The 25,690-nt window shown below is 45.4% G+C and overlaps 1 protein-coding gene across 1 annotated transcript in view; it reads right to left on the bottom strand.

Moving 5' to 3' along the window:
- LOC147899867 (nonsense-mediated mRNA decay factor SMG7-like) overlaps positions 1-25,381 on the bottom strand; it is a 38,638-nt gene extending 13,257 nt beyond the window's left edge. The window contains exons 1-6 of the mRNA XM_087376922.1: positions 25,291-25,381; positions 24,705-24,928; positions 24,549-24,622; positions 23,793-24,416; positions 23,491-23,613; positions 23,121-23,338 (exon numbers count right to left, since the gene is read on the bottom strand). Of these exons, the coding sequence (XP_087233048.1) occupies positions 23,121-23,338; positions 23,491-23,613; positions 23,793-24,416; positions 24,549-24,620 (1,037 nt within the window). The 5' untranslated portion in view covers positions 24,621-24,622; positions 24,705-24,928; positions 25,291-25,381. The remainder of the gene's footprint in view (positions 1-23,120; positions 23,339-23,490; positions 23,614-23,792; positions 24,417-24,548; positions 24,623-24,704; positions 24,929-25,290) is intronic.
- Positions 25,382-25,690: the final 309 nt, after the last annotated feature.

Below are 25,690 nucleotides of genomic sequence, written 5' to 3' on the forward strand. Positions count from 1 at the left end.
TGGTGCAAAAACAAACACATGTTGCAATATATTCCCTTTGATATTGCTTCCATGATGTCAAAATTTCAAGGTGAAACGGAAGCCAGATGGCTCCATTGACAGATACAAGGCAAGGTTGGTTGCTAAAGGCTATGCTTAGAAAAAGGGCATAGATTATGAGGAGACTTTTGCTCCTACATCCCGGATGACCACCATCCGATCTGTTATTGCAATGGCTGCACATTTTGAGTGGAATGTTCATCAGTTGGACATTAAAACAGCCTTCCTAAACAGAGACTTGTTGGAAGAGGTTTATGTCAAACAACCTCCAGGCTTTGAAATTACAGCAAATGCACTTCAGGTATGCAAGCTAAATAAAGCTTTGTATGGGCTGAAACAAGCCCCTCGTGCATTGTATGCCAAGATTCATGCCTTTCTGACCAGCAAAGGGCTGCACAATAGTCCTGCTGAGAGCACCCTCTACATCAAGATGGATGGGGGGGAAATTTTAGTCATCCTTCTTTAAGTCGATGACTTACTGCTCACAGGGTCCAATGAAGATAATATTGCAGATTTCAAAGCTGATTTGCAGACCACCTTTGACATGTCAGATTTGGGACTGCTTCACTTTTATTTGGGGATCCAGTTCTCTCAAGAGAGACGTGGCACTAGTATGTCTCAGTCCAAGTATGTGCAGAAACTCTTGGACAGATTTAACATGCATGATTGTAAGCCCATAGCCACTCCCATGGAGTCGGGGCTGAAACCCACAATGCATGATCCAGGAGAATCAGTTGATGCCACATCTTACAGTCAGACTGTTGGATGCCTCATATATCTCTGCAACACTAGACCTGATATTCAGTTTGCAGTATCTCAGGTGAGCAGGTATATGCACAGCCCAAAAACTATGCATTGGCAGGTAGTTAAGCGCATCTTCCGTTATTTGCAGGGCATGAAGTCTTTTGGCTTGTTATTTCCCAGGGGGGTTGACTTGCAGATGCATGCCTACAGTGATTCAGATTGGGCTGGTGATTATGACACTAGGCAGTCCACTAGTGGCAATTGTTTCTTTTTGGGTAAATCTTGCATTTCTTGGCTAAGCAAGAAACAATCTACAGTGGCTACCTCATCATGTGAAGCTGAGTACAAGGCAGCTTTCACAGCAACAGTTGAATGTGTCTGGCTGCAACGTCTATTTGCTGATCTTCATCTGTCATTGGAGGGTCCTTCTCCAATTCTCACTGATAGTCAGAGTGCCACTGCAGTGGCAAAGAATCCAACGTTTCATGCTCGCACGAAGCACATTGAGGTTGACTATCACTACGTCAAAGAGAAGTTGCATGCAGGAGAGATCAGTATGATCTCTGTGTCCACACATGACAATGTTGCAGACATTTTCACCAAAGCACTACCACGTGAAAAGTTTGAGGCATTTCGCAGTGCCCCGAACTTATATCCGTTTGGTGATTAATCATACTTGTACATGACATTGGCACTGCAGGGGGGTGTTAGAATTATAGATATAATTCAGCACTGACCAACCAATGTAATTTAATAAGCTAGTTAGGGGCACTTTCCCTCTTTAAGAGGTTTTTTCCCCTAACCGCAGTTAGTCCACTAACTATGGTTAGTGACTACTAAGGTTTTGTCACTAGGACAAAACCTTATCTCTCACTCTTACACTCTTCTATTGCAACTAAGCTTTCAGCTCTCAGCTCACTCTCTTGCTCTCTCTCTCCCCAAAACTCACACTCTCTCGGATTGTGGGGCCCGTTTGGAGCCCCAGATGATCCATTCTGAGCCACGGTTCTATCGTGTGGTCGATGGCCTATTTCGGGACCGACCTCCAGTTGGCCGTTTGGGACGAACTAGATCGGTCACCCAATTGGGTCTAACCGACTACGCCTGATGGCTATATAAGAGCAAGCCCGTGAAGCCCAAATTCATCACTGGCTACAACAACCCTGATTCCTTAGCATCCAGCCTCGGTAGGGCCTATATGAACGCAAAGAATCTACCAGCATGTCATCAAAAGTGGCTTGTTGCCCGCCACTAACCCCCTGCTGCGTAGTTATGATGTACTGACTGCATCTAGCTATATGTGCTCACTGGCAGAGCGATAGGTGCATCAACCCCTAGCTGGGTCTCTCTGCCAAATGCATCTCTACAAAATGATGGCATACCAAAGGGCTAAGAAGAGGACTGACCTCTCTCCCAAGGGTGTGGGCTGCCATATAAACCAAAGCCAGCTTCGGACATACTCACTGGTGCGGTGAAAGGAGCACTAACCGGTTGCACACCAACGGGTTGGCCCAAAAGAGACGACGCAGCCTGCATAGATGCAAAAACCTATGAGCCAAAAGATAGCCTGACATCCTACAAGAAAGTGCTCTGTGGCACAGAAAATGCATCATCTAAGTCCAGATAATCCCCATACTGGGATACATGCAATGGTCCAGAAGACTAATGCTCATAGGCACGACGAGCATCTGCCATAAAACCCCTACGTGGAGCAAACAAAAGACCCTGACTATCTGAGTGGTCCCCTTGCTAGGGTGCGGGCTGCTTGCCCTTGTCCTACATAGCATGGCCAATCTGTTGCTCGAGCTGCTGTCCCATCTGGGCAAGAGCCATATCCTGCATAGGCATGGCCATGGTAAGTTGCTCCCTGAACTCTTGTTCCATCTGGCGGAAAGCACCTTGGAGCATAGAAGCAAGGGTATCCAAAAACTATGTCTGCACTGCCAGCGCGACTCGAGATGAGAGGCTGAGTTGTAGGGATCTTTATACCACCAGTGGATGCACCAACTGTGCAAGACAATTGCTTATGCTGAGCAGCCTCATCACTATCATGCAATGTATCCCAAGGGGCACACTTGGGCGGCTTGGTGACTACCACGAGACAGCAAAACCCTGTTGTAATGAGCACCTGATACAGCGTGTAGAAACACTAAAAGGCCGATGGAGAAGCTCAAGAGGACAATCGATGAAGAGGCTTCAAAATGGAGTCGAAATGGCTCCCAACAGCAGGACTGTGAAAGGCCCCTTAAAGAGGCTAGAAATTTCTTTTCTTTTCTTTTCTTTTCTTTTTTTATTTTTTTTTTTGGGGGGGGGGAGGGGGGTTTGTGTCCTAGATCACCTAGGACACTTAGTCCACTAGGATAGTTAGAAGTTAAGTTGATCTAACCTAACCCCAACTAACTAACTTGACCCAACTTAAGTAGCCTAACCAAACCTAAACCACACTCTAATCAACCAAACTAACCAACCACCCTAACTCTGACTAACTGCACCTAGGAAATGCAGACTAAGGTTTTTTTATTCCAAGCGTGAAGGGTGACGGTGACGTGACAAAGAGAATGGCGAGGGCGGCGGAAAGAATAGCGGTGGATGGCGAAGAGACAGGCGGTGGAGGGACAAAAGGCAACGAGGGGAGTCATCTATAGAGGCGATGCAAGTGAGCCGGGATTTTGTTTTTTGCAAGCAAGCGGCGCCGTGGCAGAGTTCGTCTGCAGAGGCGACGCAGGGTGGCGCAAGGCATGAGAAGCAATGATCGTGGACGTGGCTATGGCCTCGGTGCTTAGAGAGGCTCGACTCCGTTGGCAATCATGTGCCTGGGCAACATGACATCAAGAGAGACAACCACCAAGGACTGCCCAATTGCAGTACGGAAGGCTTGTTCCACACGTCAAATATGTCGATGCTTGTTTTCACACTCTGAAGGCTATTGTAGACGATTGTTAGACAAATAGTAGAGTGACTAATCGAACAGTAGAACGTCGGGCGCCTTCATCACATAACTTATTCAAGTGTCAAATATGTTGACGCCTATTTTCCATGTACAACAATGAGCTCCGGAAATGTCTTCTTGAAGCTACTAATGTAGATAAGGATGGATAGCAAGAGACAGAACCATGCTCTGATACCAATGCAATGAAGGGGGCTGAAGCTGAATTGGTAAAGGCTAGAGATGGCAAGAAAGGGGAAGAGGAGAGGGGAGAGGAAAGAAGAGAGAGAGAGAGAGAGAGAGAAGGGGAAGGGGTAGAGGGAGAGGATGAGAGAGAAAGGGAGTGAGGGGAAAAGAGATAGAGAGAGGTTGGGAGAGAGAGTATAGGCAACATGTAGGAGGAAGGAGGTGGAAGTAGATAGTATTAGATGTCACATCAAAAAGTACACAAATAGGGGTGGATCGGGACTTATATAGTCCCTCCACATTTCCCACCTAAGAGGCCTCTAAAGGTCCTCTAAAGCTCCCTTTTTCCCCTTCATTACATACACCATGCGCGCAGTAATTGAGACAACTACTGCTCTAACTCCCCCTCCATAGACTTGGAAAGTCAATACGGAAACTTACTTGGAGGTGACGAGTGCGGGAGCAGATCAATGCGACGGTCTTCTGATCGGTTGGTAGGTAGTTGGGGTGGCAGATCATCCCGCAACATAATGTCTTGGAACTCTTGGAGTAGATCCACCATAACTTGCCCCATCAGAGGGGCGGCTTGAACTACAGTGATTTGGCACTAGACGTAAACAAGTGCACACATGGCACCCTTGCCGACAGCGCGACTTGCTTGGGTATGAGACTAAGGAAATCCTTGATATGCTCCGATCACCGTGTATCACAGCAAACCTTCCACAATAGTGAAGGTATCTTGCCGCCAATCAGGCGTCGGTACATGCTCCCAGGATCACCGAATCCCAAGAATCATGTCGCACCCCATCAAAGGAGTCAGAATGAAATCCGCATAAAAATGGTCCTCCGAACTAAGAACGTAAAGAGGATGGCCTTATGCATGCGCAAGCCGAGACGTGAACCTATCCACTATAAGCTCGTGAGGCACCAAAGTGCACCCCACTGTCTTGGCAAACTGAGGGGAGATGGCATCTTCTGAACTCCCCATATCGAACAAGACAATAAACTGATGCCCATTAGCTATGCCGTACGCTTGAATGAGCACCTTCTTTTGATCTGAGAAGTTGCCCTCCTCCTTACTTTAAAAGACCACCATGGGAACGGTAATTTGCTTTATACTTGGAGAGCTGAGAGATACAAATAACACACTTTGAGAGAGAGCACGGAAACGCGCTTCTAAGGAGTACACTGTGCACACATATAGCAGACCCAAATACTTGAGAGGCAACGCCGACTAATACCGAGACCTTGATGCTGTCCACACTGACAATTAGGGAGGGCACTTCTGCAAGGCAATGAAGAGGCTTTTGCTGTCCACCAGAATGCATGTTTACTGCACGAGTGAGAGAGTTAAAGCTAGAAGTAATAGGTTCTAAAAGAGAGCTGAGAGATGACTGAAATATAGAGCTGAGAGATGACTGAAACAGTACCCAAACCTTGCTCCGTTTGCTGGTCCAACACCCTCTGACGGGCTGCCCGTACTTCTCCCACAGATGGCTGAACTGATGGCTAAGGGACTGAGGCTGATCAGGGCCAGAAAAGGGAAGGTACAGAGGCTGCTCCGACGGTTGAAGGTAGGCTGAAGTAGTGGTGAAGGCTGGAGGGCAACTAAGTGAGGAAAGAGAGGGCAGCAAGGGCCTATTTATAGGGGCTGGGGAACGCCTAGCTGTAGCCGACTGGTTGCTGACCCCTTTGGCCTATAAAAGGCCTTCCCTGGCTCATTTGCCAGGGAGCAGCCTTTGCAGGCTATCTTGCTTGCTTCCCTCTGGTCCACTAGTAGCCTTTGGGGGCTCCTATCCTAGGCTGTGACCTAGACCTAACCTAACCTAAGATGGAAACACTACCTTTTGTTCTCCAGTGGGTCCAGTGAACAAGACTCACTGTCTGACTTGACCTAAGGCCTACAGACTGACTTACGTAGCTTGTGCCTGGCTGTCCCTAGACAAGGGATCACAGCATACGACAAAAACTCCTATTAGGGAACTATTACGCACTTGTCGATGTAGCCAGTTATCACATTGCACCCAAGTGCAGGGATGCATGTGACAAGAACTCCTAGCGGTGGTGCAGTTGCTGACAACGGAAGACTGGGGGGGTGCAGTTGCTGACGATGGCGGGACTAGGGCAGCTAGGGCAGCTTGCTCTGCTACTGGCGACGCATGCGCTCCTGGCTTTGCTGTAAGAGGTGTTGGCGCTGCTGTTAGGCAGAGGGGGAGGCTAGGCAGAGAGGGAGAGACGAAGAGGGGAGGGATGGGAGGGACGGAGAGGGAGGAGAGAGAGAGAGAGAGAGAGAGAGAGAGAGAGAGAGAGAGAAGGCACATAAGAGGAGGGAGGAGAGTAGATAAGATTATCAAAAGTAGTACAATGAGTGATGGATGTGGACTCATATAGTCCCTCCACATTTTCCTCTGGCTTCCACTAGAGTACTACTAAATTAGTCTGTTTTCCCCCCTTCACGACATTTCACTACAGACTTTCAAAATCCATGGAGCGTGTATGGGAGCAGTACTTGTCTCAATTATTGTAGGCCATCTCCTAGTGGTTCTAGTGATGCCCTATAGGCCATGGTATGTGCCTTGAGGCATAAATATAGGCACTTGTAGTGTTAGTGCCTTTTAGGCCACATAGGACACTTAGTCCTATGTGACACCTAGGACACTTAGTCCTAGGTCTAGGTACAAGTACCTTGTACACTCTTTTTCTATTATCCAAGTTTGACATGACGGCTAAGGCTTGTGCGACGCTTTGCTACCTGCACTCTCTCTCTCTCTCAATCGATCCTACAGTGGTATCAAAGCTGAGGTCTACACTTGTCTTCCAGCTCTCCTTAGCCTCTCAAGCCCTCCATTGCTCATTGGGAGTCTGCTCCTATGATGGTCGTCACTGCTTCAGCTTGTTCACCATACAGACTCACTGGACCTATGCTCCTGCCCCCGAATTTGCATCGCTCATAGCTTTCAACAGCCTTAGTTGTGCTCCATCCGTACAGTCCGTACGACTATACGGACTTCCGTACGGATCACGTACAGATCCCAAGTCTTTTCGCCCAACTGCATCCCTAGCTGTTCTGCTCGTCGCATCACCTTCCGTACCTGTCCCAAGTCTTTTCGCCCACCTGCATCCCTAGCTGTTCTGCTCGTCGCATCACCTTCCGTACCTGCACTCGTACAAAGTACTTGCGTCGTACTTGCATTGTACAACAGTGCTTGCACAACAACTGTTCCGTACAATCGTACCTACACACAGTACTTGTTTCGTACACGTATACTTGCATAAGTACACAATTCTGTACAATAGTGCGTGCAGACGTACAGGTCTCCCGTACAGATTTCCGTACAGAGGTACTTGCATCGTACTTGCTCCATACACGTTCCTCTGCTCCGTACTTGTTTAGTACGTTCTTCCGTACGGTCTCACTTGCAGATCAGACGTCAACAACTTGTACCTGCATTTCGTACACACGTGACTGCAGATCAGCTGTCCGTACAGCTCGTACCGGGAGTTCCGTATAGGTTTCACACGTGCAAAGTTATTTACAATTTGGGGGCTGTTGCACGACATTGGCAAATTTGGGGCTTCCAGTTCTTTTTACCTTCTTTGGTTGCAATTTCTTGCAAGAACATTGGGGGTTTGGAGTTTGGTCTGCAATCTCTTGTTTGTTTGCAGTACATTGGGTCAAATTGCAAATTTAGGGCTTTTCTGCATTTGCCCTCTTTTTGGCCTATTTGCCCTCAATAAATTTGGGGCTTTTGCCAGATTTGCTGTCTTTGCAATGAACATTGCCTGCCACAGTCACATTTGGGTCAGATCTACATTTGCCCTTAAATTTGGGTTGGAAATTTGCAAATATTTGCTGTCATTTTTATACAAACAACTAAATGGTCCTAAATGCTTAGTAGTATTTAGCCTTTTAGCTATCCAGTGATAGCCTTGAGGCTTTTGGGTTTTCAGGTCTCTTTCAGGGTATCACATTTGCTATGGCTAGGAACAATCAAGATTTATTTGTAGTTCTTCATGAAGATGATAAGTTGGATGGCACCAACTATCCGATGTGGTCTTATCTCATGAAACATATTCTTGTTGCAAAGCATTTGTGGAATATTGTTTCTGGAGTTGATCTGAGGCCATCCAATGCCACACTGGTTGCCTCTACTACTGCTCCCTCTGCAGGGGTACTACTCCTGATGCCTCATCCTCTAGCACTCCTACTACTGCTCTTCCAACTCAGGAACAGTCAAGATGGGATGCAAGAGATGCAAATGCACATTCATGTATTGCTTTATCATGCAAGAGAATCATTATTCCACACATCCGATCTTGCATGACAGCAAAGGATGCTTGGGATAAATTGGCTTCTCTCTATCCGATTCGCAATGAGGCACGTGTTGCATATTTGAGAAGGCAATTACAGGAAGTCAGCATGAATGAAGGTGACTCTATGGATGCATACTTGACAAAGGTCAAGGACCTCATGAAACAACTTGCCAACATTGATGAAGTGGTGCCAAATTCACAGCTTGTCAGTACCACATTGAATTGACTGCCAGATACATATCAAGGGTTTGCTACAACCCTTCGATTAGTGGCCATGGGTAATCCAAACCACTATTCTTTTGATCAGCTAGTTACTTTGCTTTTGCAGGAAGAGCAAAGTAGAGCTAATAGACAAGCCATTATTCCTGATCATGCATTTGCTTCACAGCAGACAAGAAGAGGCAAGGCTTCCAAGCCTATGGGCAAGCCAAAATCTGCGCATAGCAGCTGCAATTCCTCCCATGCATCTAAAAATACAGCAAATAAGTCAAAGAAGAAAAGATGCAACTATTGTCGCAAGCCTGGACATGACATTTCAGAATGCAAGAAGCGCATTGCTTCAGAGAAAAAGAAAGTAGGAGTGACAGTTAATGCCTCTCATGCTATTGAATCCCATGAGCCAGAAGATGCTTCTGCACATGCTCTTCAGGATGATTGGGCATGGGCTGTCCATTGCTCATTTGATCCCTCCAAAGCTGATGCACTCTTTACTGCTAATGATGCTCAGTCCTAGTACTTTGATAGTGGTGCTTCCAAGCATGTCACATCTTGCAAACAGTTGTTTCACTCTTTAGCTGATGCACCTCGAGGGGGGACTATCACATGTGCTAATAATGCTTCATATGCTGTAAAAGGAATTGGAGATGTGCAGCTCACATCTATTTCAAGTCATCCTGTCACATTGACAAATGTTCTCTTTGTGCCTGGAATTGAAGTCAACTTGATTTCAATTTCAGCAATTGCCACTTCAGGTTTCAGAGTGATTTTTTATGGCTACAGATGCCTAGTTTATGATCTTCGTGATGACAATGCCATAGTTCTCACTGGCACTTCGCAAAAGGGGCTTTATCACCTCGATCATCACTCAGCTGCACTTTCTATTGAAGCATTTGCTATTTCAGATTCACAGTTTGCTGAAACTCATCTTTGGCATGAGAGAATGGGTCATCTCAATTATAGAGCTCTTGCAAAGCTACATTCACAACAGATGGCAAATTAATGTACCTCAAACTCACACAGTTTCCAAACATGTGTGTGAGGGTTGTCTTTTGGATAAGATGCATCGGTTTCCTTTTCAAAAGAATTGTCCAAAACTCTCACAAAGGAAATTGCAGCTAGTGCACAGTGATGTCTATGGCCCAATGAGGACAAATGCCATTGGAGGGTAAAAATATTTCATGACTCTCATTGATGATTTCCCAAGATATTGCTGGATATATATCTTTGTAAGACTAGAATAAGGCCAACTATACAAATTTAGAATTTTGGTTGTTCTAAAGATCAAAAATCTACAAAGAAAATAAGAAAATGAAAGAGAAGAAAAAAGAGGTAAACAAAAAATTTTATGAAAAGGAAAAGGAAGACATACTTAGCAAGCAACGCAACACTGATGTCATCATCAGTGCCCAAGCATAAGCAGCTATACTGGGTTTCTAAAGACCCGCGGAGTCTCTTGGGCAAAACCAGTGCTTACTAAAATACATCAAATAAACAAAAGAGAATGAAAACAAGAAATAAAGAAGAAACGAAGCAAGTCAAGTGACTTAAGCAAAAATAAACAAGCAAGTCAAGAAACAAAAACTTCCAAATCTCTCTCTCTCTCTCTCTCTCTCTCTCTCTTTCTCTCTCTCTCTCTTATTTAAAACATAAAAAGTTAAATGGCACTTTACACTTATGTCTCGTTTCTGCAAAGAAACAAAAATACATTTCTAACTTAGAAAGCACAAGTATACTCAAGCAAACTCTCTTTTCAAACTAAAAGAAAAACGGGCTATTCAGCTCCCCGCTTTTTGTTTCTTGCTGGATATATCCTTTAAAAGCCAAATCTGAAGTTTTCTGATGCTTTCAGAGGTGGCTGAATATGGTTGAGAATGAATCAGGATGCGAGCTTGTCACCCTCAACACAGATAGGGGGGGAGAGTATATGTCAAAGGAGTTTGATGCATTTCTGTCTTCACGGGGAATTATTCACTCATGCACTACTCCTTACACTCCTCTGTTTCTGAAAGGAAAAACAGGTCCACAATAGAGACGGCCAGATGCTGTCTATTCCCTGATCTTGTCCGGGCATATTTATTGGTTACAGCCAAGAGAGTAGAGGGTATCGGTTATACAAACCAAATACTGGGAAGATTATTGTCAATAGAGATGTAATCTTTGCTGAACATTCAGCTTCTCCTCTTGTGGACTGCAAAGCTAAGCCAGATGTTGACATGTTTGATGCCTTTGAATCTTGGTTACCTCTGCCTTCCTCAAAAGAGGACTTTGACCAGCAACATGCGCCTCCTGCAGGCCCTCCACCAAGCAATAATCAGCCACTACCCCATGCTGATTTGCAAGTTTCTCTTCCAGCACAAAATGATCCCACTATTCATGATGCAGTCATTGAAGAAAGAGCTGTCAATAGACAGCAAAGGCAAGTTCCCAGATGGCTTCTTGATACATTGAGGGACAACAAACAAGATCAGCCTTTTGCTGCCCGGACAAGATCAGGGAATAGACAGCATGGTCACTTTCTTGAGTTTGCACTCCTTGCTACAGCTTGCAATGAAGAGCCTCTGTGCCATGAAGATGCTTTTGACAGCAAAGAGTGGATGGATGCAATGAGAGCTGAGTTACATTCCATTGCTAAAAATGACACATGGGAATTAGTAGATCTCCCTCCCGGCAAGCATGCCATTGGAACCCTGTCATGTGCACGGATTGGTATCTGACGTGTACTAGGTACACAAAACTAGCTCAGGTTAGCCTGGGGAGGCTTAGAGCTAGGCAGGCTTGATTCTCGGGTTGAGTGGCAAGGGTACGAACTATTTATAAGTCTTCGCTATTTTTGGCGCCGCGGCCCGAGTCTATAAAAGAGGCCCAGGGGGTTCAGTTCTCAGTGTGCAATTGGGAGCAAGTCTCGTTCCCAGGTGCCAGGTCTGATCCTGGATTGTGTCGCGGACGCGCGCCTGCATCTTAGCGTAGCCCAAGGCCCAGTGGCAGATCCAGGGCTTCACAGCGCCACCTGGTGGTATGGGACACCAGGCTGGTTTGGATCTGATTGGGAGTTCGTGCCAGTAGCTCAGCTCGTGGCTCGGAGGGGACATCTTCTGATTCGGGATCACATCCCGTAGATGTCACGGTTGGGTGGTGAGCAGCCTGCTCAGTTCTGATGTTGTGTGTGGTTATTTTGCAGATCAGGGGTTTCAGGAGTGCTGGGACGTGTCGGTATCAGAGCCAACTCCTGAGGTAGGAACTTCTGGTGCGAGAATTTTGACGGATTTCTCTTCCAGGTATGCCCTAAAATTCGAAATTTCCTGCTGCGTTTTTGCTGACTACCTGGGGTAGAAGGGGTGGAGAAAGATCTGGAAAAGAAAGAAGAAGAGGAGTGAGAGAGAATCAAAATCTCTGAAGGCTTCGGAGAGAAGTTTAGAGGGAGGAGAAATTGAGCAGAAAGGTAGGAGGGATGTGCAGGAAATAGACAGCAAGGGAGGAAGGGATGCAGAGCCTAGGAAGGGGCGGAGTAGACGAGGCAGTAGAGGCTGGACAGCCTGTGTAATAGGCTGTCCACAGCCAGCGCAATAGGCTGTCCACAGCCTGCGCAACAGGCTGCGAACAGCCTGCGCCTAGGGCTGCGTGCAGCAAGCGCAAGAGGAAGGTGCTTTTTTCAAAAAAGCACCCCTCCAAAGCTGGAGGGGCTCGGCCTTTTTTGGAAGCCCAGCTTCCAAATAAGGCAGCCCTGCACCCTATATAGGTGGGGGCTGGGTGCTAGGCTACCCACAAGCAGCCTCGAGTTTCGAGCCCTTACCTCGATATCCATGCCCAGCCAGCCTCGTCCGAACGGCCTTCCGAACGGCCTGCGTCAGCATCGCCCTGCTTCCGATCAGCCTCTCGCATCTGCCCTTGCCTGCGTCAGCCCTGCACGGTTCCCGAAGCCTCTGCAACAGTCCGTACAGCTTCTGCAACAGCCGTACAACCTGTACGGACTGTTCCGCCAGCTCTTGTACCTGCTGCTGCACCGAACATAGCTGCGCCAGTACCTGCAGCCACCGTACGGCCTGCGTCAGCAGCCGTACAGGCCACGTCAGCAGCCGTACCAGCCACGCCCGCAACAGTACGGCCTGTGTCAGCAGACCGTACAGCTACTACTGCAGCCTGCGCATCCGGTTTGCGGGTTCGGGAAGGCTCCGTGACTCTGGGTCTTCCGATTCGCCAGATTTCAGCATCTCCTTCCGTCAGCTTTATTCGGGACGGTTTTCTTCTGCTCCATCCTCCTCTGTGCTTCATTTCAGTCAGTTATTTCTCTCCGCAAATCAGCTTTCAGCCATGTCTGATGCTCCAAATCCCGAGTTCACTATGGGAGAGCAGGACTTAGATTACACTCCAGTGGGAGAGGATGATCAGGGTCTCTATGACGACCTGATAACTAAGAAAGCCTTCAGTGAGTTTACGACTGCTCTTGATGGCAAATTCGAGCAGGTCAATGCTAATCAATCGGGGTTGACACAGCAACTCCAGGGGATACAAGCAACTCTGACTCTTCTGGCTAGCACGGTTCAGGCACTCACGCATGTGGATGCCATGGCTTCCGTGCTAGGCCCGAATATCACTCCGGATCCTTTTCCAGGTGACCAAAAATCAAGAACAAAGGAGGTAGTTGACACTTGGTTGCACAAGTGGCAAGTACACTTCCAATTTCACCCCTATCCAGATGAGAAAAAGATTCAGTTGGCAGCAGGGTTTATGTCAGGTAAAGCCTTGCTTTGGTGGAAAGAACTCCAGCCTAAGCCTGATACTTGGACAGATTTTGAGGGCATCTTCAGGAAGGAGTTCCTGAAGAAGGAAGATGACTACGATATCGTCGGCAAACTCAAGGCCCTCGATATGTCAAAATTGAATTTAACTTTTGAAGTTTATCTTCAAAGATTTAGGGATCTGCAAACCAGGGCCACTAAAATGGATCCTGTAACCTTGTTAGGTTTTTTCGTGGATGGTTTGCCAGACTCCTATAAGTTACAGATTAAGAATAACAAGTGCACAACATTGCAGGAGGCCATGACATATGCGCGCATATATGATGATACCATGGCCGGTACCAAGGCAACCACAGTTACCGAAACGAGTGGAAAGAACAAACGCAAGTTCTTTCAGCATGCGACTGGTATTGGGGAAACGAAGTCTACGGACAACGCCTCCAGGAAAAGCTTAACTCCTGCGAAGAATGGTAAGGCCCGTTTCCTTCGCACTCTCAGGCTCAAGAAAGAAGGCCGATGTTTTTATTGCGAGGAGCGGGGCCACACAAAGAATGAGTGTCCTAAGCAGAAGAACCAAAAATTGGTGCTAGGACCGAAGCTCCAGGCGGGTCCACGTACCGCAGCCAAGGGAGCCAACCAAGTCACGATGACAGGTATTTCAGTAAATGTCATTACCTGCCCCCTTTCTTGTAATTGTACCTTTAATACTTCGTTGTTTGGTTCCCATGATCTTTTTCGAGTTTATGGAGAAGTTAGGGACCAACAGGTTCACATTCTCTTTGATCCGGGCAGCTCTCACAATTTTGTTAATTACAAATTTGTGCAGAAGATGGGGCTGTCCACAGTACCTAGCGACCACACCTATGAGGTGCAGCTTCCAGCTGGGAAGCAGTTTTGGGATCGCAAGGTTGAAGCGCTTCCTATCCGGATTCACGCCTACACGGGAGCTCTCACATGTTATGTTATGCATCTAGAGCATGTAGACGTGCTGATCGGGATAGAGTGGTTTAAAACCCACAATATTCAGATCGGATGGACGGAGCATACGCTTTCTTTTGTAGACAAGGACACCCAATTTTGTATTCAGTGTGATAAGATTCCCCCTTCTCAGGGGCCTATTGTATCTGCGATGCAACTTCGGAATATATTAAACAATTCTCATTATGATGTCTATCAGTGTGTTTTGATTCCACTTTCTTCATTTGTTGTTTCGGTAATTAACAAGAATGAATTAAGTGTGTTTGAACACCGGGAATTGAGAATGTTGTTAGATAATTTTAAGGACATATTCCCAGCTCAACTGCCGGAAGGTTTACCTCCAGAACGGGCAGTAGATCATCGCATAGACTTAGTCCCAGGGGCTCAACCTATCAGTGTACCACCTTATAGGATGAGCCAGGTAGAGGAGGATGAGTTAGCTATCCAGCTTCAGGATTACCTGAATATGGGCTATATCCGCGCAAGTAAATCACCTTGGGGTGCACCTGTCCTCTTAAGAAAGAAGAAAGATTCTTCCTGGAGAATGTGTATAGATTATAAACGATTAAATAAGGTTACAATTAAGAACCGCTATCCTTTAGCTCGTTCTGATGATTTGATAGACCGTTTGGCCGGAGCGAAGTATTTCACTAAGATTGATTTGCGTACGGGTTATCACCAAATCCGTATCTATGCTAAACACATAGATAGGACCGCATTCCGGACTAGGTATGGTCATTACGAGTTCCTCGTATTACCTTTTGGTTTGACCAATGCTCCTGCTACTTTTCAGCAGATGATGAACGATTTGTTCAGGGATTTTCTGGGCAAATTTGTTGTAGTGTTCTTAGATGATACCTTGGTATATAGTAAAACGCTTGAGGATCATATAGGACACCTCCGGGTTGTCTTAAATGTTCTAAGACAGCATAAGCTTTATGCCAAGATGAGTAAATGTGACTTCTTTATGAGGGAGATCATTTACTTAGGACACAAGATTTCTTCTGAAGGTATTAGCATTGATCTGGATCGTATCCAGAAGGTTTTAGAATGGCCTATCCCTCAGACTGTGAAACAACTTCGTTCTTTCCTAGGATTTACGGTATTTCTTCGGAAGTCAGTGCGTGATTATTCACATATCACGGCACCTTTGACCAACATATTGAAAGGTCGTGGACGCAGGTCTACTCAGCCGATCTCTTGGAATGATGCAATGAACAAGGCTTTTGAAACCTTGAAGTTTTCTATCAAGGAAGCACCCGTTCTTGCATTACCCGATCCTACCCGGCCTTATGTTTTGGAGGCCGATGCAAGTGATTATGCGATTGGGGCAGCTCTATTCCAAGAGGGCAGACCTGTAGCTTTTGAAAGTAAGAAGCTAGACGACACCCAGTATCGTTGGCCCACACTTGAGAAGGAACTTTATGCTGTAGTGTATGCTCTCAAGGTTTGGAGACACTACTTGTATGGACCAAAGTTCCTTGTATTGACTGATCACCAGTCAATTAAGTATGTGTGTGATGGATCAGAATTGAGAGGAAGGAAAGCTAGATGGGCAGAGCTAATGCAAGATTTTGATTTCAAAATACGTTATCGTAAGGGTTCGTTGAATAGTGTGGCGGATGCCTTAAGTCGAGTTAAGTTTGTAAATGCTTTGTCATTTACGAAAATATCCTCAGACCTATTTCAATCCTTGAGAGGGCTGTACGCAACTGATAGTCATTTCAGTTCTTATTGGCAGAGAGTCCAGGATGGGAGCTCCATGGTTGACCAGGACTCAGGGATTGTGCCACCTAGGCTACAGGCGGCGGGAGGTCAGTGGATGATTAGGAACGGCTTGCTGTTCCGAAATGAAAAGATTTGTGTGCCTGATGTTCTGGACCTTAAATCCAAGATTCTCTGGGAGTGTCATGATGCTCCTAGTGCGGGACATCCAGGTATACATAGGACTCTGTCTCTTGTGAAGCATACCTTTTATTGGCCTAAGATGCGTGCATTTATAGAGAACTATGTAGTAGGTTGCCGAGTTTGTCAGGTTACTAAGGCTGAACGCCTTAGAAGCGCGGGCTTATTACAGCCATTACAGATTCCAGGTAATAAATGGGAAAGTATTTCCATGGATTTTATTACTGGTTTACCTCGAACGCGCAAGGGTCATGACTCTATTTGGGTCATAGTCGACCGTTTGACAAAAATGGCTAGATTCTTACCTACAAGAACAACTATTTCAGCTGTTCAGTTGGCTCACGAGTTTGTGGACCACTTGTTCAAGCTGTATGGTTTGCCATCTGACATAGTCAGTGACATGGACTCAAAGTTTACAAGTAACTTCTGGACACTTGTATTTGAGAAGTTGGAAACTACTCTAAGTATGAGTTCCTCGGATCATGCACAATCTGATGGCAGTACAGAAAAGGTCAACCAGTTGGTTGAAGACATGCTTCGGGCATATGTATCTAAGAGACAATCTTCATGGGAAGATTATTTACCCATGATTGAATTTGCTTACAACAGTGCAAAGCATTCTAGTACAGGTTATAGTCCTTTTATGCTTATGTACGGCTTTCAACCTAAGTCACCAGTTATGGTAGGATTAAAAGGGATTCAAAATGATGCTGCTAAGAACTTCTTGCAAGACATGCAGGAAATGTTGCAGTTTGCCAAGGAGTCTATTAGAAGTGCCCAAGATCGGGACAGATTTTATGCTAATAGACATCGTTCACCCGAAGAGTTCTCTGAAGGAACGATGGTATATTTGAGAATTCCTAAGGAATCCAAGAGCCTAAGTACTGGTTTGGTTCCGAAATTATCCCCCAGATACTGTGGCCCATTCAAGGTCATTAAAAGAATTGGACCAGTGGCATATCGACTAGAATTGCCTCCTGATGTCAAAGTACATCCAGTCTTTCATGTCAGTAGACTGAAAGAAGTATTGGGTGCAGATGATCAACTTGTTTCTCCTCATGAGATTATAGAAGTTACAGATTTGACTTTTATTCCTCACGAACCTGAATCTATTCTTGAATTTCGTGAAAGACAGATTCGAAATCGTACTATCACGGAATACAAGATTAAGTGGAAGGATCGTGTTGAGGAGGATGCAACATGGGAGACATTACAAAACCTCCAACGAACATTTCCAGATTTCTTAGCGAACTCAGGAGTGAGTTCTTAGAGGAGGGGGAGTATGTCATGTGCACGGATTGGTATCTGACATGTACTAGGTACACAGAACTAGCTCAGGTTAGCCTGGGGAGGCTTAGAGCTAGGCAGGCTTGATTCTCGGGTTGAGTGGCAAGGGTACGAACTATTTATAGGTCTTCGCTATTTTTGGCGCCGGGGCCCGAGTCTATAAAAGAGGCCCAGAGGGTTCAGTTCTCAATGTGCAGTTGGGAGCAAGTCTCGTTCCCAGGTGCCAGGTCTGATCCTGGATTGTGTCGCGGACGCGCGCCTGCATCTTAGCATAGCCCAAGGCCCAGTGACAGATCCAGGGCTTCACAGCGCCACCTGGTGGTATGGGACACCAGGCTGGTTTGGATCTGATTGGGAGTTCGTGCCGGTAGCTCAGCTCGTGGCTCGGAGGGGACATCTTCTGATTCGGGATCACATCCCGTAGATGTCACGGTTGGGTGGTGAGCAGCCTGCTCAGTTCTGATGTTGTGTGTGGTTATTTTGCAGATCAAGGGTTTCAGGAGTGCTGGGACGTGTCAAACCCAGTGGGTCTACAAATTAAAAAGAAAATCTGATGGCAGCATAGATCAATACAAAGCCCGTCTTGTTGCAAAAGGGTATGCCTAACAACAAGGCATTGACTTTGAGGAGACATTTGCTTCCACATCCAGGATTACTACCATTAGATGTGTCATTGCCATTGCAGCCCATCATCATTGGCAAGTGCACCAACTTGAATCAAGACTGCTTTTCTTCATGGGGATCTGCAAGAAGAAGTATATGTCACACAACCTCCTGGCTTTGAGGTTGTTAATTCTGAAAATAAGGTATGCCGGCTTAGAAAAGCCCTTTATGGTTTGAAGCAGGCACCCAAGGCATGGTATGCCAATATTCATGCACACTTACTATCCCTTGGTTTTCAGAATAGCCCCACAGAACCCACTCTTTATGTCCGTGGGAGTGGATCTGATTTTTTAGTGCTGATTTTATATGTGGATGATATCCTCATCACGGGCCCAGATACTCAGCAAATTGCAGCTTTCAAGGCTGATTTGCAGCAGGTTTTTGAAATGTCAGACATGGGACAGCTCCACTATTATTTGGGCATTCAGTTTGCTCATGTTGAGGGGGGTATCATGATGTCTCAGTCCAAGTATATTGGACAGCTCCTTGATCGTTTTCAGTTTGAGGATTGCAAGCCAATCTCTACTCCAGCGGACCCTGGCTTCAAATTCTCAGCTCATGATGGGAGCCTATCATGTGATATCACTCTTTATCAGCAGGCTGTTGGATGCCTTATTTATTTATGTCACACCAGACCTGACTTAAAGTATGCAGTATCTCAGCTCAGCAGATTCATGCACATGCCCAGTTCACAGCATTGGCAGGCAGTGAAGAGAGTCTTCAGATATCTCAGAGGCACTCAAGATTTAGCCCTCTTCTATGGTGATCAGGGCTCACTTACCATGCATGCTTACACGGATAGTGAATGGGCAGGATGTTCCGACACTAGAGTATCACATACTGGCAATTGTTTTTTGCTTGGCAATTCATGTATCTCTTGGGTCAGCAAGAAGCAACCAACAGTTGCCACATCTAGCTGTGAGGCTGAGTACAGGGCAGCTTTCACCGCTACAATAGAGTGTGTTTGGCTTCGACAGTTACTTACAAATCTTGGTATTCGCCAGACATCCTCCACTATTGTCTACACTAACAGCCAGAGTGCTTTGGCCATTGCGCGTAACCCAGTGTTTCATGCGCGTACCAAGCATATTGAAGTTAACTATCATTATGTTCGGGAGCGGTTGTCAACAAGAGACATAGAGTTGTCCTATCTTCCCATAGAGGACAACATAGCAGATATGTTTACAAAGGCACTTCCTCGTCCCAAGTTCGAAGTCTTCCGACAGGCTTTACACTTGGTTCCCTTTGTTACATGATCTGACATCCCTTGTACATTCATAGGTGGCTATATCCTTTTGGATGAACATGTGCCACCATGACCAAAAAATACCAGGTATTCTGAGACGTTTCCAGAGTACTTCAGCCCATCCCATGGATGGGGGTTTGTAGGCCATCTCCTGGTGGTTCTAGTGATGCCCTATAGGCCATGGTATGTGCCTTGTAGGCATAAATATAGGCACTTGTAGTGTTAGTGCCTTTTAGGCCACATAGGATACTTAATCCTATGTGACACCTAGGACACTTAGTCCTAGGTCTAGGTAAAAGTACCTTGTACGCTCTTTTTCTATTATCCAAGTTTGACCTGACAGCTAAGGCTTGTGCGACCCTTTGCTACCTGCACTCTTTCTCTCAATCGATCCTACAATTACTGCGCACAAGGTTTATTTGACCTTCCTCACCATTTGCAGCTCTAATCCTTTTCGTTCAAAACAAGGATCAAGTAGATCCTAGAAAGGCTCAACAGTGCAAAGTCTTTTTCAAAGAAATGTTGGCTACCACCAGGTCTGCATTTTCAAGGCTGACATTCTGAAGATGGCCTTCTGAACAAAACATGCTCACTATGAGTTTGTGGTCATGCCTTTCAGACTCAAGAATGCATTACCAACATCCAACAAGATGATGTCGAGGGTCTTCACTTAGTATATCGGAGTGTATCTATTTATATTTCTAGATGATAGTCTGATCTTTTCGGCAACGGCCGAGCAGCATTTGAAGGATGTAAGGAATGCTCTTCAGGTTTTGCACTATAATCAGCTCTATCTTAATGTCAAGAAGTGAATTTGGGCTTTTAGAAATCTAGTATTTGGGATCCATCATGAGTGCAGAAGGCATTCACTTCGACCCCAAAAAAGTTCAAGCCATAATGGATTGGGATGTCCCCACGATGGCTCTAGAGACCCGATCCTTTGTTGGCCTCTGTTGGGCCTACAATGCACACATGGACGTGTTCTCCACATTTGCAGCACCTCTCACAGATTTACTTAGAGGGGTGAAGTTACACTGGCAGAAGATATCAGTTACCGTCGCAGCTTTATAGGCCTTCCATGATTTACAACAGCTGCCTCCATAGCCCCGGTTTTGAGTTAGCATCTTGGGATGATCTATTCTTGGTCATCACTGATGCAAGCAATGTAGCTATTGGTGCAATTCTGTAGCAAGATGAACAACCGATAGCTTATTACAATTGCAAGTTGAATGCTGCCGAGAAGAACTATTCCGTACATGACAAGCAATTACTCGGGGAGATTCAAGCATCAAAGCATTGGAAGCCCTTTCTTTATGGTCGGGCTTTCACAGTTAAAAGAGATCATCAAGCCCTTAACTGGCTTCAAACAATGCCTAGTTCTCAATGGAGTGATCGGCAAGCCAACTAGAGCTAGATCTTCTAGTAGTTTGGGGGCATGATTGAGTATGTCCTTGGGAAAATCAACCCGGTTACTAATGCCCTTGGTCGTAAGACTGTAAGACCTCCATCCAAGCAATTAAAGGGGCAACTATGGTTGAAATCCAAGGAAAGGACCTTGACAACACTGCGAGTTCAGCACCCAATTTCATTTGGCCACAAGTCTTGATCCCAACTATTACTCATCAGTACAGGATGTGTGGCTCTTTTACGAGAATAGGCTATGTGCGCCCAAAGATAAAGGGCATGCACTTCATGATGCTCGTGACTCCCTTGCACATGGCCATTGAGGCATCTTTAGCACTTTGCAAAAGTTAGAGTGCCTATTTATTGGCCAAGGATGTGGAAGGACGTATACAACCACGTTCAAAGCTGTCAGATATGCCAGGAAGTAAAAAAACTTCAGAAGAAGGCAACATGTTTACTCAAGCCCTTGCCTATCCTCAAAGATTCTTTTTAGGACATTTCCATGGACTTCGTGGGACCTCATTTAGCATGCGTAGGTACGCGTAATGCTTAACTATTGTTGATCATTTAAGTAAGTTTTATATGTTTGTACCTTGTAAACAGACGGCTAATGCAGAAGACATCCGCACATGTTCATTCAATGTTGGTACCCCATTGGTGGTCTACCGCAAACCATTACATTAGATAGGGACACCGAGTTTACTGCCCATCTTTGGCGAGCCTTGTTGGATAATTTTGGCTCGAAGTTACAGTTATCCAGTGCATTCCACCCGCAACTAGATGGGCAAATACAAAATTAGAACCAGTCAGCGTTCGATTTTCTCAAAGCATATTGACATGATACACAATCCAAGTGGGAAGAATAACTTCCATTGTGTAGGCTATACTTAATGATACACATTAATCAAGTATTGGTCGCACCCCTTATGCAACCAAATTGAGCAAGTGGTTTTCATCTAACTCGCATGGTTTCATCTGTCCCTTGAAGCCAACAAAACTACAAAGACCATGGCGGAGATCATTCAGTCAATTAAGAACTAGCTGGCCAAGGCACAAGAAGCGCATGGAGATGTCACTTTGAAAGACGAAGAATGGGTCTAATTATGCAGCTATCTTTGTTGTATGCCGTTGCCCCATTGTGAGCCCTGGTCTGGGGGCGAGTCTGGCACGAGCTACATAGGTCAAATCTCAACCTTAGATCAATCCTTGCACTCTGATATCCGTTGGAGAACTATGTAGGTTAGCTAGGTTCAACCTTGAGTAGTTACGCTTTAGTTAGGTTAAGGCCGCCATTTGAGGGCCTCGTATAGGTCAGTTGGGCTGCCCAAGGTTGGCCCATAGGGCTGACCAAGACAAGTACGGAGGCAGAACTGTGAGGGGAATAGGCATGGCAACGAGCTAAAAGACTGGAGTGAGGCCAAAAACTAAAGGGCAATTCTAAGTGCCCCTTCTATAGGGGCTGATCTAGCTATCTTGGTCAGCCAGACTGGTTGACAAAGCTGGTCGGCTGGCCAACCTGGTTTGGTTGGGTCTTTTGACTAGCCTCTACTGCCACCATCAGTTCAAGTTCCAACATGCCAACTACGAGATGCAACTAGGGTACCGGTCTGCATCGAATCGTCAACCCTTGGGGACAAGGACCCACGTAGCAGTAGTGCCTTCTTGGACAGCATCAGAGGGAGACTCTGCTAGGCTTGTTTCAACCTAGTTGGGAGAAACGGAAATGAGGAATGGGAAAACAGAAACGAAAACATTTTGGGATTTCCAAGAGGGCTTAAACAAAAAAGCGCCTCATCAACAAGGGGGTTTTGAGATTACATTCAGCAACAACACACTGAGCACACACATTTAGAATCCAACGACCAGCCTACGTGTAACTTAACATAGTGCATAGTACATACGGCAAATTCAAAATGATTGAAGAGTCAGCTAGCACTAAATCTGAAATCAATGAAAAATACTAAAAGAGGGGGCTGAACGGGACTGAGCGAAGGAGAAGTGGAAGAAGTGGATGGGCTGAAGAACTTCCATTGGTCCATGCAAACTTGTGGCTCATGCCTACTTGAGCTTCCCAAAGGTCCACAAAGAACCCTAACTTAAGTAGCATTCCAAGGCAATGGCCAGAATCCAAGTAAACACGTCAGAGGCATTGCATGGACATCACATTGAGTTATTTACTCCCTTTAAATTTTCATGGAAATAAAGGTTAAATGAGATGTCATGACACTGAAATTCACTTTCTATAATCCTTCAAATAATCTAGCAAAAACTAGTACTCACAGAATCAGCTCACTGCTGAATGTAATCTAATAGTTTTCATTTCAGCAGTCATGCCAAAACTTTTGAAGATAGTTCTTTCTTTTTTTAAATTGCAACCATGCCATTCACTTTCAGATCAGTACATATACCTTAAAAAGACTAGAACATATCCAATCGTACAAATTCAGATTTTTGTTATGTGATTGCATCGCACCTTGTCTTGGTGAACAGTAGACCATTCAGTCGTACAAAACGAATGAAAAAAGTATTTATCAATTCATCCAGCAGCTCTTGAGTACCATTCCTCTTCGCAAGTTTAGGAGTTCTAGTACCCATAATTTTGGCCGCTTGTGCAGCCTTGCGAGGTTTTAACTTTGATGACTGCAATGTTGCCTCAATCCCAGAAGGAAGCTGGAGATACTTCACCCGGTTCTGTACAAGCAAGGACAAGTTAGCCACTTTAAAGGTAATGTTACCTGTGCAAACTAAGGAATTCAGCCAGATTTTATACCTCAAGCTTGAGAACGCAAATAATTTTAGATGATGATCAGAATCTGGAATCCAAGGCAAAGAGTACAGAGCACCTTTTCAAAAATCATAGTCAGATTTTCCTTTGCTGTTGGGAAGGGGTTCTCAACTGCCAAACTCCGGAAGTAGTGGTAAACTGCAAGCAGATCATCTCCACTGTATACAGCCAACACCGCCAGCTGCACATGCAGAAACAAGTATCTGAGAGATCAGAGGAAGCAGACTATGAAAGCTTTTAATAATCCTAGATTACGGGAAAACTTTTCAAGAAAGCTCAATCCATTTCCAAGGTTAAAAGTCCGTTGAGCCTCATTTCTCAGACTTCTACTAAGCATAATGGCAAATCCTGCAGATAGACCTGATTGTGAGGTTGGCCAATCGATGGCCAGTGTGATATTGCCTTCCGATAAAAGTCTGCTGCAATTGAAACATCGAAATTGCAAGGATCGCTCCCAAGAAGATGTTCTTTATAGCGAGCAAAATCCCCAAGGTGAACCAAGCACTTATGGCACCATAGCTGACATCTCCTCAAATCTAAAGTTCTGCTTTCATCATCGCTTGTGATTGGAATCCCATCGGCTAAATCAAGTGAAAGCCCATACTTGGCCCTAAGCTTTGAGATCAGCTCATGATAGAAGCCAGATGATTCTGCAAGGAAGCTTTTGAACACTGCCTGCACTGGCTCTCTCTGGAGTAGTATTTTCCGCCCACTCCTGGAATTGGATGTGCCTGACAGTACTTGAGTATCAGCAGCTGAAGAAATGTTTTTGATATTGCTGACCCGATATCTGAACTCCTCGATCTGCTTGTAGTGCACATTCCAAAGCGACTGCTCCACATCATGAGATTCTGCGAAAGCATGGTCTGACAAGATAATCCTTGCATAGCAATCTCGGATATTATTGCTCAGGTTCCGTACACGTGCATCCACAGGACCCCTTGCAGAGAGCAATTCAAAAAACTGATTTTCCAGCTCTTTAGCCTGGGTACAAAAAGCATAGTAGATTTGTCAGCATGTTGCAAAGAAAACCAGAACTCATAATTGTTCTCCTGGTTCCAAAGAAACCACATAAACAACAATCATAGTGATCCATCCCTAGGATCATGCACATACCTGCACTAACGCTTCCGATGAGGAAAAAGGAGTCTCGCTTGACTGACTCATCATCCATCTGCTATACACCATTCCTGCAATACAAGCATATAGAATAATGATAGGGTAGACGCAACAAGGCCTTTAATAAGACCAAGCTTAGAAGGAAAAACATACAAGTAGTATTGGATGCTTCGTTGAGTGGACTAGCGCTATCAATTTCCATATTCTGTGTCCAAGCCCGTAACTACCACCTCCCTTTCGTAAGTGCCAATGTCCCGCTCTCCTTTACAATCAAGAACAGCACGCCGCTTCTATGATCGACGTCTCCCAGTCTTTTCTCTTTCTGTTGAAAAGATTTATCTATTTTGGAATTCTCCAGTCGGCATGCTCTTTTCTATCTGAGCGAACAAAGCACAACTTTAAAGATCTTGAACTTGAATCTGTCTTCTCCCAAACCAATGCGCACGGCACGGTCACAGGCGCAAAATTTGAAAAAGAGATATTGAACTCGCAACCAGAGAACGGCGATCTAACGGCACAAGCAGCGCATGTACGAAACAACGTATCCGCTCATCAGGCATCAAAACCTACAAAGCCGTGATAAGGACGCGTACAGCAAGAGTCTACGATCTCCTCCGAGAACAGCATCAAACAAGATCGCTTACAAGGCAACAATTTCAAAATGAACAGAATAAAATACTTCCAATTACGCCACAGAAAAGCACGAGAAAGCAAGGATCAACGACAGAAACAGATCTACCTGAGGATGGATTTGCGATGTCGAAAATCAAGGATGGAGGTGACCGCCTACATCCAACGTAGAAGAGAAAACCGCCTTTTGCGCTCCTCTTCCCGTTTTCGCGTTTTTCCCCTCTTCTCCGAATTTATACTTGGGCTAATAAAGGCCTCGTATATTTTTTATTTATTTTTTTGCGAAAATAAAAGTAAATTAATTATAAAATGAAAAAGATAGAGCTTGAAGCTCGTGGGCAAGCGCTTTGGCTGGCTGCCATGAGAATAGACTCACCAAAGAAAAAAAGTTGAACAATGAGAATCATTCATAAGGCCTTCCCAAAGTCGAAAAAGAAAACGAATTGAACGCATATAATGGAATTGAGGATTGAAAGCGTAGAGAGAGAGAGAGAGAGAGGAGGGGGGGC

Source organism: Dipteris shenzhenensis, chromosome 7 (assembly GCF_047967505.1).
Source record: "Dipteris shenzhenensis isolate YYH24624 ecotype China chromosome 7, Dip_SZ_1.0, whole genome shotgun sequence".
Lineage (NCBI taxonomy): Eukaryota > Viridiplantae > Streptophyta > Polypodiopsida > Gleicheniales > Dipteridaceae > Dipteris > Dipteris shenzhenensis.